Source organism: Sorex fumeus, unplaced genomic scaffold (assembly GCF_029834395.1).
Source record: "Sorex fumeus unplaced genomic scaffold, SorFum_2.1 ptg000026l, whole genome shotgun sequence".
In the NCBI taxonomy this organism is placed as follows: domain Eukaryota; kingdom Metazoa; phylum Chordata; class Mammalia; order Eulipotyphla; family Soricidae; genus Sorex; species Sorex fumeus.
In genome coordinates, this window is record NW_026606083.1 from 16,907,037 (window position 1) to 16,924,188 (window position 17,152).

General features: G+C 39.2%; 1 protein-coding gene across 1 annotated transcript; it reads left to right on the forward strand.

Annotated features, from left to right (window-relative positions):
* Window positions 1-2,547: 2,547 nt before the first annotated feature.
* LOC130024039 (small ubiquitin-related modifier 2-like) lies at window positions 2,548-3,053 on the forward strand. The gene has a single exon (XM_056114663.1). The coding sequence runs from the start codon at window positions 2,609-2,611 to the stop codon at window positions 2,894-2,896; it is 288 nt and encodes a 95-aa protein (XP_055970638.1). The 5' UTR covers window positions 2,548-2,608; the 3' UTR covers window positions 2,897-3,053.
* The last annotated feature ends 14,099 nt before the right edge of the window (window positions 3,054-17,152 follow it).

Sequence of the window (17,152 nt, forward strand, 5' to 3'; positions counted from 1 at the left end):
AACAGATGAACAGCTGGAGGACTGTTGATAGTTGACTGTTTATGATTACTCCAAGCTAGAGTGAAAAAAACCAACCAGCTATCCACAAATAGTGAACAAATGAACAAATTGCAACCTATTTTGTAATAAAAGGGAAGAGCCCATTCAAACACACAACAGCATGGATGAATCTCAAAATAGTTATTTGGTCAATTATTGAATCCAGCCTTCTTTCTTTCTTCAAATATTACATTGACGGCTGGGGATATCTAATTTGTAGTGGACTTGCTTGTCATGTGTGAGGCAGCAGATTCAATCCCCAGCATTACCAACAGACTAAAAATAAATAAATGAGGATAAAGGTAGGAGAATAGTGATAGGATCCCAAAGGGTGAGATACATACTCGGCAACTGAAATGCCCTGAGATGGATCCCCAGCACTGCCTGCGTCCGAAACACCTACAAGTGTGGTCCTAATGGGTCCTAGCACCACCACTGAGCTAAGCATCCCTGGGAGTGGATCCTGTCAGGGGGATCCCACACATACAAGTCCCCTCCATATACATACACACATACAGTCTCTTAAAAGGACTAAAACTCCCCCACCCCAGAATTTCTGACCAAAAAAGCACATGGAAAGACTCTGAACCTCGTTACTCAGTAGAGAAATCAAGGAGAGATCAACAGTAGAGATTATAAAGGATCATAGATTAATGCAGGAGTGATCAAAGTATTTATTATCTTCATTGTAGATGACCTTTCATGGGTGTATATAAGACAACAGTAGAAAGTTATACAGTTTAAGTATGTGTACAATATTTCATGTGAATTATGTCTCAGTAATGTCACATGATGAGAAACATAATATTAATATTTATATATTAATATTATTAATAATTAATATACTTAATATTTCAAAAAATGAAATGATGAATAAAATCATGCAAAAAAGAGTGCAGAATGAGAAATAAAATATCTTGTGTGACAAGACATGAGCACCCGGCTCACAAAGTGAGTTACACAAAATACTGCCCTTTTTGCAGCATTGTATTACAACTACACTAATGGACATAATTTTAAAAAATTAGCAATATTTTTTGAGAAACAGCATATTTAGTGAAATGCAAAAGGACTAATCAAATTCAATCAGATCTGTTGAAGAACGTAAAAAGCACATAGCATTGTTGTTCATGAGGAGAGCCTCCCAGAACTTCTCAGAAGATGCAACACTTATACCTCATGGACTGGAAGTGTCTTACCCATTTAGTCTCATGTGGGACTGGTACATGATGGAGGTTGTGGGGGATGACCTGAGTAGAATTTGGTGAAGCTCCTCCCCTCTTGCCACCCAAGACAGATTTTGTCATTGAACCACCCACTCTGGTGTTGTTAGTTGATAAGGAAGTGATCTGAAGTAAACCTCAATAAAGCTCCATGCTGTCTTCTCTTGCTCCTATACCTTACTACCTCTTTTTATACTAGGAAGAGACAATCCTCTTGCATCTGACTTAGTAAGAAGTGGAGACTCTAGGCCATCTTGGAGCTGCCAGTGGAGTGTCTGGGAAGCCACTAGCACAGGAGGTGGCAACCATGAGAGAGAGAAGAGACAGAGAGAGAAAACTCTTCCTCCTGTTTAACTCACTGGCCCCCTGAGACATTGCAGGTAAAGTGCCTGGGGAGGTCAAAACTCATAAAAGTTTGTATGAGCTCCTGTGGACATGAACCTTAACCTCTGGACCTTTATCCAATCCCTAGATTTCTTATTTTTTTTTATTTCATGAGATGATAATGAAACAAAATACCTTTATTTAGGAAAAATGAGCGAAGAGAGAGCAAGAAAGAGTGGAGAGAGTGATAAATGAGGAAAGTGGGGAGAATGAGAGAGAAGCCAAAACGTGAACTAAAAGTAAAAGAAAGAAGTCACATACCCCAGATCGAGATGTGGGAGATGCTGCAGAGGATGTGGACAAGTCAAAAATAGAGTGTGTTCCAGTTGTTTTTTCATAGCTGTTTTTTAAAATGTCTTTTCTCATCTGCCCTGGCTTGGGGCTTCGGTGTGGCATTGTTAGGTAAAAGAATTTTGAACTCAGATGCTCGGCTTAGTCTAATCAGGGTCTTTTGTTTCTGCTGAATCATCTCTTTGTTTTTTCATTTTAAACAAGAAATTTATTTAAACAACAAGACGCTTGACTTGAAGGGAAAACTATCTAGGATTCATTCCTTTTAGAGTAATTTATCCCTACTTAAAGACAGATTGCCCTACATGTAACAGCTACGTACAAAAAAGTTATAAAATTGTCCTTGGTTTTACAATGATAAATGAAAAACATTAAAATTCTCCAATCAAACAAGGTATGCAAGAATTTTTATGTTCTTTTTTTGTTAAACATTGAGAGCAAAATAACTTACTGGAATATAAAGATAAGAGCTGAATGAGCATGCCACTAATGGAGAAAGGGGGTATTTTCACAGACCCAATGTTTTTTCCCAGTCCCATCTCCATCTGATGTCAATCAAAACATACCATTGGCCATTTAGTTAAAAAAAAAAATGCAATGCTTGGCGCGTTCGGTGCGGACCTGGTACCTCTTTTGTGAAGCGGTCGCTGGGGAGATTTCCGGCGTTCACCATGGCCGACGAAAAGCCCAAGGAAGGCGTCAAGACCGAGAACAACGATCATATTAATTTGAAGGTGGCGGGTCAGGATGGTTCTGTGGTGCAGTTTAAGATTAAGAGGCATACACCGCTTAGCAAACTAATGAAAGCCTATTGTGAACGACAGGGTTTGTCAATGAGGCAGATCAGATTCCGATTCGACGGGCAGCCAATCAATGAAATAGATACACCTGCAAAGTTGGAAATGGAGGATGAAGATACAATTGATGTGTTCCAGCAGCAGACAGGAGGTGTCTACTAACAGAGCCCACGACTCTCCTCCAGAACTCAGCTCCTCCAGACCAGGAAGACATTCGCAATTCGAAAACCGCAATTTGATTCCACCACATCCTGACTACTACAGTTTAGTTTTCTCTATTCTTTCATTCTCCCCTTCCTCATTCCTTTATTGTACATAAAGTAACCGAATCATCTCTTAAGGGGGACAAACCTTGGAGAATGGGAGTGTGGAGCTGGGGCCATGCTTCAGGCAATCCTTTTCAGAGTCTATCTTGTGACCTTTTGAAATTCATTGCCAAGGGACCCTCTTCTCCCTGCTGAACACTTACTTCAAAACCTGTTTCCAAAGGCTTTGAGGGAACTGGGGGGAACTGGCAGTAGTTTCAAGACTGATGTCATTTGGAAAGATGATGTGCAGAGTTTAGATGCAGAATCACTGACTAATCAACCCAGTTTTATGAGAAAATTGAAAATCATGGCAGTCATGTCAAAAGCACAGTCATAAAAGCTTGGATGTGTGTGTGTCTATAATCATATTGGAAGGGAAGACAAGGATACAACTCCATGAAAGTTTTATCAAGCAGGGGACGTCATAAGAAACAGCGTTTAGAAACAGAATATTCTTTACCCAGGATAAGGAGGTACAACTAAGATCTGACCTTTGACTTTCAGGGGAGAGGCCCTGGAGACAGATTTCATATGTTTTGAATAATTTTATTTGTATGAAGGTAAGATGAAAATAGACTGTAAAGGTTCAACACATTTGCAAATATAGAAATCTTACAAAGTGCCTTAGAAATTTAAATCAAGTCTATTTAAATTGGATTCTATATGGATTCAAAGATCATTTTAATATTATGACAAATGCTAACAAGGACAGAATCCATTAGTTTAATAAATAAACAATTTCATTGGTAGTGAGAGTTCTAGTGTAGGTAAACTTACTCTGAAGCAGATGGTAGCTCATTCTTGGACATAAGATAGAGAATAAAATTACCACCACAGCCCTGAAGCGAACAAAATTCAGGACAAATTTGGAGCGATTCAGTAGCTTCATTATGTCATAATGTTTCATATTCCTAATTAGCACCCTTTCCATTTCCCACGAAAGAAAAACAAAGTTCTTTCTGCTCAGAAATGGTCTTAATTTAGTATTCATTAGTTTATGAGCTAAAAATGAGTGTTCTGAGTTGTTCTGGTAAATGCTTAAGTTCATCAATTTGCTTCTTATTTGCTGAAATGCGTTTCTTATTGATTTTAATTTAAAAAATGGATGTTAATTTTAAAAACACATTTTACACTATTACTCAGAGCAATATTCATATTTTGTTTTAACAATTTACCCAACAGACTCTAATTGCCTGAAATTCATTTTAAAAAATCAAACTGCATGGAGATTAAGTACAATTAACCTTTGTTAATGGTCTATTATCCAAACACAATGTTGGCTTATTTTCAAAGCTCACACTTACTTCAATTGGGGTTTCCTCATTTGTACCAGATTCCTGGATCCTTCTAGCCATCTTTATGATTCATACAGATATAAAGCAGATGGAAACAATTTTCCTCAAAGAAAGCTGGATGGTACTCATTTATATAGTTAGGTTCTCTGTCTTAAAATAGTTTTATGCCATTCAGATATTTTTACTTATTTTATAGTCACATGGGGAAAATAATGGCTATACAGTCTAGGTTGAAAACTTTTTTTAAAAGTGTTCTTTGGATAATGCAGTTGGCAAAATGATGCCCCAACCTCTAGCCCCAAAACATTAGTGCCCTAGTTCCTGGAACCTGTAAGCAATGTGAAGTTCCAAGGCAAAGGAGTTTTAAGGTTGCAGAGGGAATTGAAATAGCTCATCAGCTGACTTCAGGATGGGAGATTAGCCTGGATCCAATGTAATGAAGTGTTTTATGACTCCAAACTGACAGACTTTTAAAAGTCCAAGAGCCTCTTGTGAAGACCTGAGCTTCCTAAACCTAAACCATTTCCTGTTTTGGTCTCACTATTTACCTGGATAAGAACAAAATGTTTCACCTCGCATTTATTTCAGGGTCAGGAGTAAAGAACTGTTTGCTGTTTGCCCTGTTGCTGCCGATGGCATCTTTAGATCTGATCCACAAAGGAGAGACTCAGCACAGGAGATATCAGGGCTGAAAGAATCTCTCTCCAGGGCTTTGACTCAAGATTTGTGATAGTTTCCAGGGGTTAGCAGAGAATCAGCAAATTCCTGTCATAGTTTTAATTGTGGATGAATCTGTCATCCACAATTAAAACTATGGGTATTGTCTTTTTTGTTTTGTCCTTTTCGAAAACCTTTCTTCACCCTCCTTCCCCAATTTATTTTCTCTTGAGGTAACATTTCAAAAGTGTGTAAAGATTTACATGTTTTAGGGATGTAATGTTCAGTGCCAATATCAAAGTGCCAACATTCCTCCACCGCAGTCCACTGGATGCTTTTTTGTCCATACCCACATCTTTTCACTTTGTTAACCTAGGTTCTGTGGTCCGTCTAATGATTTGACAAAAACAAGCTTTCTAACCATCCAGTTATCCATAAATTCTCTTGGCTTCTCCCCCAGTTGCTCAATTGTGGAGAAACTTTAACTGAAAAAGAATTAGTAGGCACTGGTACTAATTTGATGTATAGCACCTTCATAATATTATTAAAGTCATCAATAAAAAATGCAGTAAAAGATTAAGTACTATGATCTTAGAACCTCTAGGTGTGTGTGTGTGTGTGTATGTGTGTGTGTGCACATGCGCATGTGTGTGTACAAATGAAACTGCATGGTTGATTAGTTGATCTTAGAAGGAGGTTCTGTTCCCAGAACTTCAGCTACATTTCTGAAAAAATTCCCAGAACACAATAAATCACTATCACTATCACTATCCTCCCGTTGTTCATCGATTTGCTCAAGCGGGCCCAGTAACATTGTGAGACTTGTTACTGTGTTTGGCATATCCAATACGTCACAGGGAGCTTGCCAGGCTTTGCCATGCGGGTAAGATACTCTTGGTAGCTTGCCGGGCTCTCCGAGAGGGTCGGAGGAATCGAACTCGGGTCAGCCATGCTGGCTGAATGCAATTTCAAAATGATTCTGTAAAGTACTATGCATAATGAAATATAAAAAATAACAATTAGCTAATGAAAACAAATAAAATATATAAATAGGAAGAAAAGGATCCATGTGTCATGATTCAGAAAATAAGTGCCAAATAACATGCCTTTGAATTTTTTTCCTTAATCACAGCTGCTTCTAGAGTCAGAGTATTAGCAAGGCTTTCTAGTAGGACCTTAGAACTGCTCCCTCTAGCCTGTCAGACCTAGAAGAATGGTTGTTTTCAACTGATACTAGTTTTAGAGTATTTCATTATTCTTTAAATTTCCTTTTACTATCTTAAATTCTCTTCAATACCTATTTGGGAGTGCTCTTTGGAGTGTATTTGGAACCTGGAAAATATACTCTCTCATGTAATTTTCTTTTTGGTACATGGATATCTTTACAGAGAAGAAAGGGATAAATCTCTCTGATTAATCTATAGTTATAACTCATATTTGGAAATATAGGTGATATTTAACTCTCCAATTAGAATAGCATACCCAGGATTATATTTTGGAGCAATAGTTTCAATTTACTACTGTGCCTGTATTCATATGTAATGAGAGAGAGAGAGAAAGAGAGAGTGAGTGAGAGAGAGGGAGAGGAGAGAGAGAGAGAGAGAGAGAGAGAGAGAGAGAGAGAGAAAAGAAAAGTGCCTGCTATAGAGCCAGGTAAAGTGGGGGGGAGGGTAGAAGTGGAGCATGTGGTAAACATGAGAAAGATTATAAATTTTTCACTTAATTTTAATATCACATAAGTTTAAAACAAAAGTACCATTAAGTATGAAGAGCAAATACCTAGAAGAACAGAGTAACAGAAAATAGCAGGCTCTGTGAGGAGGCAATATCTCAAGCAATTTTCCTCCCTGTAGCCCAATGAGCGTATGTAAGAAAATAAAAATTAAAAATTATCTGCCAAACCACAACACCCAATAGGAGAGATAGAACAAAAGGGAATGCCCTGCCACAGAGGCAGGGTGGGATGGGGGGGAGGGGAGGGATACTGGGATCCGTGGTGGTGGGAAATGGGCACTGGTAGAGGGATGGGTATTTGATCATTGTATAATTGAAACCCAAGCACAAAAATTTGTCAGTCTACAACTGTACCTCATGGTGTCTCACTAATAAAATTTTTTTAAAAAAGAGTAAAAAAAATTATCTGCCAAAATTTCAGGACGCTTTGTGATCTTCCCAGTGGACACTGTCAAAAACAAGACTCAAGGATGCGATGCTCTCATTACAGGAAGCTATAAAAATTACTATAAGATTATATGACAAAAGAAGTAAATCACTTCATTCATCTTTAGTAGGTATGTATCAGCATTACCTGGAGGTCTTGTCAGAATATGTACTGAAGCTTCCCTCCCCACCCCTGCCACAGTTCTTGGCTTGGTAGGTTTAGAACAAGGACCTGAGAACTTACATTTCTGTCACATTCTCAAATGATTCTACCGATATTGTGATCATAGCCAGAGAACTGACCTAGAAAATTAGTGTGGGAATCAGTCCACATAGGTATCTTTTAAGCACATATATTTATCAACTATCTGTACTCTTGAGATAATTCTTCCGGATAGCTAATGATCAATAATGTATTATGGCCATAATAACTCCTTTTTGAAATTCATTTCCTACTTTTCCCTCTTATTCTATATATACTTCTATTTCCAGTTCCAATAAATTATATCATGCTTCTAATTCCTCACAATCCTGCATCCATGTATTATACCATTTCCTCTAGAAAATAAGCAGAGTAGATCTTCCTTATTTCTTGATTCTAGGTTGAACTTGAGACTTGTTTTGACAAATAGAATGAGGCAGTAGCTATGCTGTGCCAGCTCTCAGGTGAGGCCTGGTGAGAGAGGGACTAATACGTTTTGCTTACAGAAGAGAAAGACAAGCTGAAGCTAGTCAAGGATTCCAGACGAAAGTTGATAGACAAGAGGCATGGGGGAAGGGAGGGATAGTGCAAGAGTAGAGAGGGCAGAACTGTCCAGCTAAGGAGTCAAGCTTGGCCTAGAGCTAAGCTATTAGCCAATGCATAGGCATGAAGAAGTCCAGTCATGTTTACTTACCATGCCCAACTGACATAACTCAAATCCCTGCACCTTACATTCCCTGTAAATGCAAAAACATATAATTCTATCAATCAATTGTTGTTTAAGCTGTTGGGTTTTGGGGAAAGTTCATTTTACAGAAATCCATGATCACTTGACATTGAACCTTCTATTTTTCACCACTATGTTAAATTAACTGATCAGCATGATAAAAACCAGATTTTATTTGATTCTATCGTTGTTATTACAATGTGGGGGGAAATATTTCAGTGATTTAATGCCATGCCTATTCTTTTTCAGGTGAATTATACAACTATGATTTGACAAAGAACTTGAGAAGCAAATTTGTAGAACTGTTTTCTGAAATCTGAGTTTTATCACACCGATTTCTGGAATGTGGCTATCTTCCAATTCATGTACTTTAATCATGACAGAAATGAGTACATGAAGACTTTATAACTACTATTCTCTTGAACAATCATATCTTTTTTTTATGAAACAGTTAAGATTGTTGGGGGCTATAATTTGAATATCAAATCGATAAAAAATAAAATAGGTAAATGCCATTATATTTCATGGAACAGAGAATTGTAAGCACTGATCATGAAAATTACAAATAGTGCTTTCTCCTGAAGTTACATATGGATCAGAATCACTTTCCCTTTAACCATCTGATACACAACAGTCTATTGTTTACTCATTTTTATTTACTTTTTTGGTTTTCAAATAGTAAAATTTAATTATTTTTCTCTTTATATTACATAGGCATATATATACACAATAGCATATGTGCTTGTTTTATTGTTCTCTGAATCTTGCACTTTTATAATTAAAAATATAATATATTTGTTATAGACCTTTTTTTGGGGTTAACAGAGAGAACTTTTATTTATTTATTTTTAATTTTTATTAGTGAAGCACCATGAGGTACAGTTGTAGACTTACAAATTTTTGTGCTTGGGTTTCAGTTATACAATGATCGAGTATCCATCCCTCCACCAGGGCCATTCTCACCACCACTGATCCCAGTGTTCCTCCCACTCCCCATCCCTCCCAACCCACCTTGCCTCTGTGGCAAGGCATTCCCTTTTGTTCTCTCTCTCCTTTTGGGTGCTGTGGTTTGCAAAAGAGGCATTGAGTGGTAATCATGTTTGATCTATAGTCTACTTTCAGCATACATCTGCCATCCTGGGAGGAACAGGGTTGAATATACTGACATCTCCCCTCAACGATATGATCATTTAATCTTTGATAAGGGAGCAAGAAATGTGAAGTGGAGCAAAAAAAGCCTCTTTAACAAACTGTGCTGGCAAAACTGGACAGCTACATGCAAAAAAATGGGCTTAGATCTCTGCCTAACACCATGTACAAAAGTAAGATCAAAGTGGACTAAAGACCTCAACATCAGACCAGAATCCATAAGGTACATTGAAGACAAGGTTGGTAAAACACTCCATGACATTGAAGCAAATGGTATCTTCAAAGATGACACGCCACTGGCCAAGCAAGTGAAAACAGACATAGACAAATGGGACTATCTTAAACTAAGAAGCTTCTATACCTCAAAAGAAATGGTGATCAAAATACAAAGATAGTCTACAGAATAGGAAAGGATATTTGCCCAATACCCATCCGACAAGGGGTTGAGATCAAGGATATACAAAGCACTGGTTGAACTCCACAACAAGAAAACATCCAACCCCATCAAAAAATGGGGTGATGATAGCTCGTCCTCCACGCCCTACCGTGGTCATGAGTTGCCCCCCAAGAGCGGCTCTCCAATATAGCCATGGCTCTAGAGCCACAGAAGCCAATCTCATAATTATCTGGCTCTTTGCAGAAATCCCTCCAGAATAATAAGTAAAATATCAGAAATCAAATCAGACATCATATGGTCCTCATAAACAGCTATAGAAAACAAATTATTTCACTATGCCTTTTTAGCAGTTCTGATTATTGGGTGAAAACTCTAAACAATACTGGTGCATCTTTTGTGCAAGTGATGAATGTAATCAAAGTAGATAGAGGGTTAAGTAGAAATCATCTGCCTCACAGGCAATGGGAGGGGTGGGAGGGGGTATATTAGGGTTCCTGGTGGTGAAAAATAAGTACTGGTGAAGGGCAAGGTGTTTGATCATTGTATGACGGAGACTTAAACCTGAAAGTTTTGTAACTCTTCCCACAGTGATTCAATAAATAAATATTTTTTAAAAATGGGGTGATGAAATGAACAGAAACTTTCTCAAAGTAGAAATCCAAATGGCAAAAAGGCACATGAGAAAATTCTCTACATCATTAATCATCAAGGAGATGCAGATCAAAACAACAATGAGATATCATCTCACACCACAGAGACTGGCCCACATTCTAAAGAACAAATGCCACTGGTGTTGGTGCGGATACGGCGAGAAAGGGACCCTCCTTCACTGCTGGTGGGATGCCAACTGGTTCAGCCCTTTTGGAAAACAGTATGGACGATTCTCCAAAAATTAGAAATTGAGCTCCGATTTGACCCAGCAATACCACTCCTGGGAATATATCCCAGAGAGGCAAAAAGGTATAGTCGAAGTAACATCTGCACTTGTTTGTCCATTGCAGCACTCTTTATAATAGCCAGAATCTAGAAAAAACCTGAGTTCCCAAGAACAGATGACACTTAAGGAAATTTGGTACATCCACACAATGGAGTACTATGAAGCTGTTAGGAAAGATGAAGTCATGAAGTTTACATACTAGTGGTACTACATGGAGAGTATCATGCTAAGCGAAATGAGTCAGAAAGAGGGACAGACATAGAAAGATTGCATTCATCTGGGGAACATAAAGCAACAAAATAGGAGACTAACACCCAAGAATAGTCGGGATAAGTACCAGGAGGTCTACTCCATGGCTTGGAGGCCAGCCGCACATGCTAGGGGAAAAGGCAGCTCAGGTAGGGAAGGGAACACCAAATAAAGGGTCCTGGTAGGATACTCCCAGGATGGGAGATGTATTGTAAACTCATTTGTAGTCATTGTGATTTTTTATAATCCAGTCTTCTTCCTTCACAACAAAATTTCTATAACAAAAGTATTGATGGAACCAATATTTACCAATGTGATTAAGAGACAAAGAGAAATACTTAACGAGTTAAAGAAAATCTATTTGAAACATAAAGAGAAAAAATTTCTTCACATGTTGAGGCTGTTGATATGTAGTTTTATGTAGCACTGTAGCACTGTCCTACCATTGGTCATTGATTTGTTGGAGTGGACACCAGAAATGTCTCCATATGTCTCCATTGTGAGACTTGTTATTGTTTTTGACATATCAAATACACACGGGGAGCTTGCCAGCCTCTGCTCTGTGGGCGGGATACTCTTGGTAGCTGGCCAGGCTCTCCAAGAGGGATAGAGGAATCTAACCCAGTTCAACCATGTGCAAGGCAAATGCCTTACCTGCTGTGCTACCTCTCCAGCTGTATAGTTTATGTATATGAATATATATGTATACATGAATATAGTTTTATATGAATATATGAAATATAGTTTATAATGTATAGTGTATATATACATTATATATTCATAATATATAGTATATGTGAATATAGTGGAGCGATAGCACAGTGGTAGAGCATTTGCCTTGCATGCAGCTGACCCAACTGACCCGGGTTCAATTCCTCCGCCCCTCTTGGAGAGCCCGGCAAGCTACTGAGAGTATTTCACCCGCACGGCAAAGCCTGGCAAGTTACCAGTGACGTATTCAATATGCCAAAGACAGTAACAAGTCTCACAAATCGATGAACATGCAAGAACAGTAACAGTGACTAATATAGATGTTTTAGAATATTTTATAAAATATTAATATAATACTATATATAATATATAATATCACTGTCCTCCCATTGTTTATCAGTTTGCTCAAGTGGGCCCAGTAATATTGTGAGACTTGTTACTGTGTTTGGCATATCAGATACGTCACGGGTAACTTGCCAGTCTTTGCCATGTGAGAGAGATACTCTCGGTAGCTTGCCAGGCTCTCCGAGAGGGTCAGAGGAATCGAACTCGGGTTGGCCATATTGGCTGCATGCAAGACAAATGCCCTACTCACTGTGCTATCGCTCCAACCCCATAATATAATAATACAATACAATATAACTAATATAATACCTCTTATTGTCTAGTTCTCGCTCTCAGAGAACTCAGCAGGCTACCGAGAGTATCTTGCCCGCATACATGCCTAACTGGGAACACCTGTAAAGGTGATTAGAGGCTACCCCAAAGTCTCCATCCCTCTCAGAGAGCCTGGCAAGCTACCGAGAATATCCCGCCTGCACAGCAGAACCTGACAAGCCAACCATGGCGTATTCGATATGCCAAAAACAGTAACAATTATGATCTTCATTCCCCTAACCCTGAAAGAGCCCCCAGTATGCCATCGGGCTGCACTAGCACATGGCAGGGATGAATGAGACATTACTGGTGCCAGCTTGAGCAAATCAATGAACAACGGGGTGATAATGATAGTGATATGCATATAATATGTATATATGTATATTTGTATATCCATTGTCCACTGTCCTCCCATTGTTCATCGATTTGCTCAAGCAGACTCAGTAATGTCTCCATTGTGAGACTTGTTGTTACTGTGTTTGGCAAATTGAATACATCATGGGTAGCTTTCCAGGTTTTGCCATGTTAGCAAGATACTCTCGGTAGCTTGCCAGGCTCTCTGAGAGGGCCGGAGGAATTGAACCCAGGTCGGCCCGGTGCAAGGCAAATGCCTTACATGTATATAATATGTATATTTATATTATATATGTATATAATATATACATACTAACATATAATAAGATGTGTACCAGTCAAATTATTTTTAGGTTATTTCTCAAGGTTTGGATCAAGCAAGTATTTTTCATTCCTTATTTACATTTTATTTCATAAAGTCGAATACAGATGACTCTTAGTATTCAGATGTAACTATTAATAAATGTTGACATAACTGCTGGTTTATGCCTTTTCTTAACTTCTCCTGGTAAGTTTCAAATGAATCTTCAATTTTTAGCAATTAAAAACCATTTCACCTTAACTATTCCTGCTTCCTCTTTACTATCACACCCTTCATAGTGAGCTTCCTTTTTTTATCCTGACCAAGTCTTTTGCAGTACAAGGGTCTGCATTTCTATGAAGATATCTGAGAAAACTGCTGTTTTTCAATAAATATGCTTCATAGTTACTATATTTATTTATCCATTCATGTGCCAATCATTTGTTGAGCACAATGATATGCCAGGCATCATTTTAGGCTTTGGAAATATGTCAGCAATGAAAATAAACTCCTTGCTCTCTTGAATGGATTAAAATAATCTCTACAGGGGCTGGAGCCATAATATAGCAGGTACCAAACTTGCCTTGTACCATGGGTTGATTCTTCCCTGGCTAATCCAGGTTTTGATCCTTGGCACCCCACATGGTCCCCTGATGGGATGTGATCTTCCAGGAGTGATCCCTGAGTGCAGAGCCAGAAGTAAGTCTTCAGCACTGCTGGGTGTGACCCAAAAACAAAATAAAACAAAAAAATCGATACTTAGTCCTATACTCATGTCTGTATCATCATTTCTATTCATTATAGAAAAGAAAGAGATAGTTACTTTTTAAAAATGCCAATGCATTCTATCTGAAAAATTCAAAGGATTTAAGATATGTTTGCTAATTTTCTTTGTTATTATTAAAAATGGGTGCTAGAGCCAGAGATTCAATGGGCTAGACAGGAATGCTCTGCATGTAGGTTACCAGATTTAGATCCCATGGTCCTCTGATTTCTGAGTCAGGGATAGTTCCAAAGAACAAAATGTAGCCCCCAAGCCAAAACTCGAATAAAATGAAATGGGATCCTAAACATTTAGGATGTACAAACAGAGCATACTTCAATGAGCAAATGCCAAAGGGAGGGGGGAAGTTCCCCAGGATACAAAAATAAACAAGAATCCATCCAGTGACATTAACTTTCTAGTGCTTCTAATGCTGTCATCTGGGGCCAGAAATACCTGTTTCTAAGCGTTTAGGAAATGAAGAATGAGTGGCAGTGCATGGGATTTATTTAGGCACGTGTGTAGTGACAGTGGGAGTTTTTGAAAATGGGAATTGTTCAGCTATGTCTCATTACTCTTATCTTCCATGCTTTTGACAATTTTTATATTAAAGAAAAGCCTACTGAACAAAAAATAAAGGGAAGAAAGAAAATTATTTTTTCCCAATGACTCTGGCACTGAAGCAAAAAGGAGTTAAAATGAAACCAAGCCTTGTGGTTCAGGTCCTTGTTTAAAAAAAGAAAAAATAAAACCAAAAAACTTAAATACTTCAAAGCAAAGAACAGGATTAGCAGATTCCTCCCATGATGGTGCAACATTTGCAGACATAATATGCATCAAAAAGCAACTCCAAAGGTCACGGATCTCAATAAGCCCATCAGTGGGTTGTCATGCATGAATGTGCTGCTTGAAGCAAGGACAGGAGATCAGGGAGACTCAGGAATCTAATCCCCAGGCAGGCTGGCATCCCTATTCTCAGCTTCTTTGTGGTCCCCACATCTAGGAACTCCATCAATAACCCTCAGCTAGTTTTCTTTTAGCTTCAGCTCACATCCAAATATACAAATCCCAAGGAATAAGATTTCAAATCATTGAACTTGAGAACAGCATTTTACACATTTATCAATGATAGCAATTACTTCATAGAGTTGCTAAAAGGGATAAAATAGACCATATTTGTAAAGCACTTGCTACAGTACAGGATGCATAATAAGTGCTAATGAGGTACCTATAGCATTAGTTTTCTTTCTTTTGGAAACTGAGATTAGCACTGTCCTCCCATTGTTCATCAATTTGCTCGAGCAGGCACCAGCAATGTCTCAACAAATTGTGAGCCTTGTTGTTACTGTTTTGGGCATATCGAATACATGACAGGTAGCTTGCCAGGCTTTGCCATGAGGGCGAGATATTCTCGGTAACTTGCCAGGCTCTCTGAGAGACTTGGAGGAATCGAACTCGGGTCAGCCATGTTGGCTGCATGCAAGGCAAATGCCCTATCTGCTGTGCTATTGCTGAGATTATTATCTAGAATTGTTTGCTTATATTCTCTCTGTGAATACTGCAATTACCTTAGAAGTGAGATATTGCCACGTCACTCCTGGCTGTATGAGGAATATGCCTACATCCACATGGCTCCTGTTTTTGAGATAATAAAGTGCTCACCCAGATGGAATCCATGCACTGTAGATATTTTCATTTCATTTTTCATTTCATCATCCTGTTATTCGTCGATTGCCTCGAGCAGGCCCCAGTAACGTCTCTTTCATCCTAACCCTGAGATTATATTCAAGGCTCTTTAGGAGAATGAGACCCATCATTGTTACTGGTATTTGGCATATTTGATACGCCACGGGGAGTTTGCCAGACTCTGCCCTGTGGGCAGGCTACATTTGATAGCCTGCAACTTTGTCTAAAGTAGGAATGAGATGATAAGATGTCATAAAAGATGTCCTGATTAAGATGTCGCGCGGCCGCGAATGTGGCCGTGCGGTTCTGGGAGCTGGATTTTATAGTCTCTGAGTCTTGGCCATTGATGGGATTACACGGCGCCAGGGGTCCAGGTGGTGGGTGTGACCCCCGCCTACTGGAATTTGGAGGATCTGGGTGGAGGATGCTCGACTCCAATCCGAGTAGGCTGGGAGATCTCGGCCCCGGAACCCGCGTGGATTTGTCCCTCTGCCAGTACCTTCAGGTGTGCGGAGAGTGGTCTCAGCATGGTGGTGGCTGGTCCTGGAGGTCTTCGGCTGCCGAAGCCCTGGTCGGGGCAGGGAGGAAAGCTCAACCCGCTTCCCTCCAACGGGCCCTGGCGAGGAACAGCCAGGCGCGGGGGCAGACTGCACTGTTCTCGTCCGGGAGCTGGATTTTATAGTCTCTGAGTCTTGACCATTGATGGGATTACACGGCGCCAGGGGGCCAGGTGGTGGGTGTGACCCCCGCCTACTGGAATTTGGAGGATCTGGGTGGAGGAATATTGGGAAATAATGCATAAGTTGAGTGAAAAATTTTAGAACTTAATACTTGCTTTCATCTAAAAATAAGATCTAAGTTATGTTTTTTTCTGTTATTAGTATATAGATCAATAGAGGTAGTTAAACATAAAACTTAAATATCTAGGTGAGGCACTAGCAAAAAATTGTTTTAATGATGAAACCTTCTTAGAATACAAATCATCTTTATGTTCTTTCCTGTTTTAGGTCCTGTGAGACAATAGATATGTACATTCTTAGTTAAAGAGCACAAAATATGGCTCAAGTCCTCTTAGTGTGCTGTGTATGAGCCCCTGGAGAATGCATGAATAGCATTTGGGAGGTCTGTGTGCACCTTCAAATTGTATAAAACATTTTATATGTGCTGCTTTTTAGTAAACACACTTGACAGAATTAAGTGGGATTATAGCATACCCAGACACATGACATCAGTATTATGGCAGTCTAAGAAGACACTCCATTTTGTCTTCCTTCAGTAATAACCAGTTAGGCATCCATCTAGAAACAAAAGTGCCTTTGTACGAATTGTGGAATCCAGTTCCACATGCAAACAGACACAGGAGGAGTTTCATGTGTTGTACATTCTGCAGTCAAGGGAGCTGCAGAAATGAACCTGCCCTCTTCTGCTGTACGTCAGGAGGGGAAAACCTGGAGAGTGCTGATAAGAGCAGATGCCCAGGGATGAGAGAAATTTCTTATAAGTCCAGCCTTCCCAAGAGATTGCAACATGCCACTGGAGCACAAAATATATATTTTTGGTATAGTGGAAAGGATAAAAAAATAAAGATTCCACCATAAGTCTTCCCCCAACATAACACAGAATAAGGATCAATTTTCCAGAGGTGACCTCTTCTCCAGAGAAAAGAACAACAGGTAAGCAAGTGTCCAGCACCCTAGTTGTGTGGCACACATTCAGAGAATCATCATTTACGCACAGCAACATCGAGAGTGCTGAGGTGGCATCTTCATGACTGAGGCTAAGATGATGCAAAAAGACAGATGAGAGTATTAAAGGGACATGATTCATGATGAGCTGAAGTGAGGATATGAACAGGAAGCTTGACC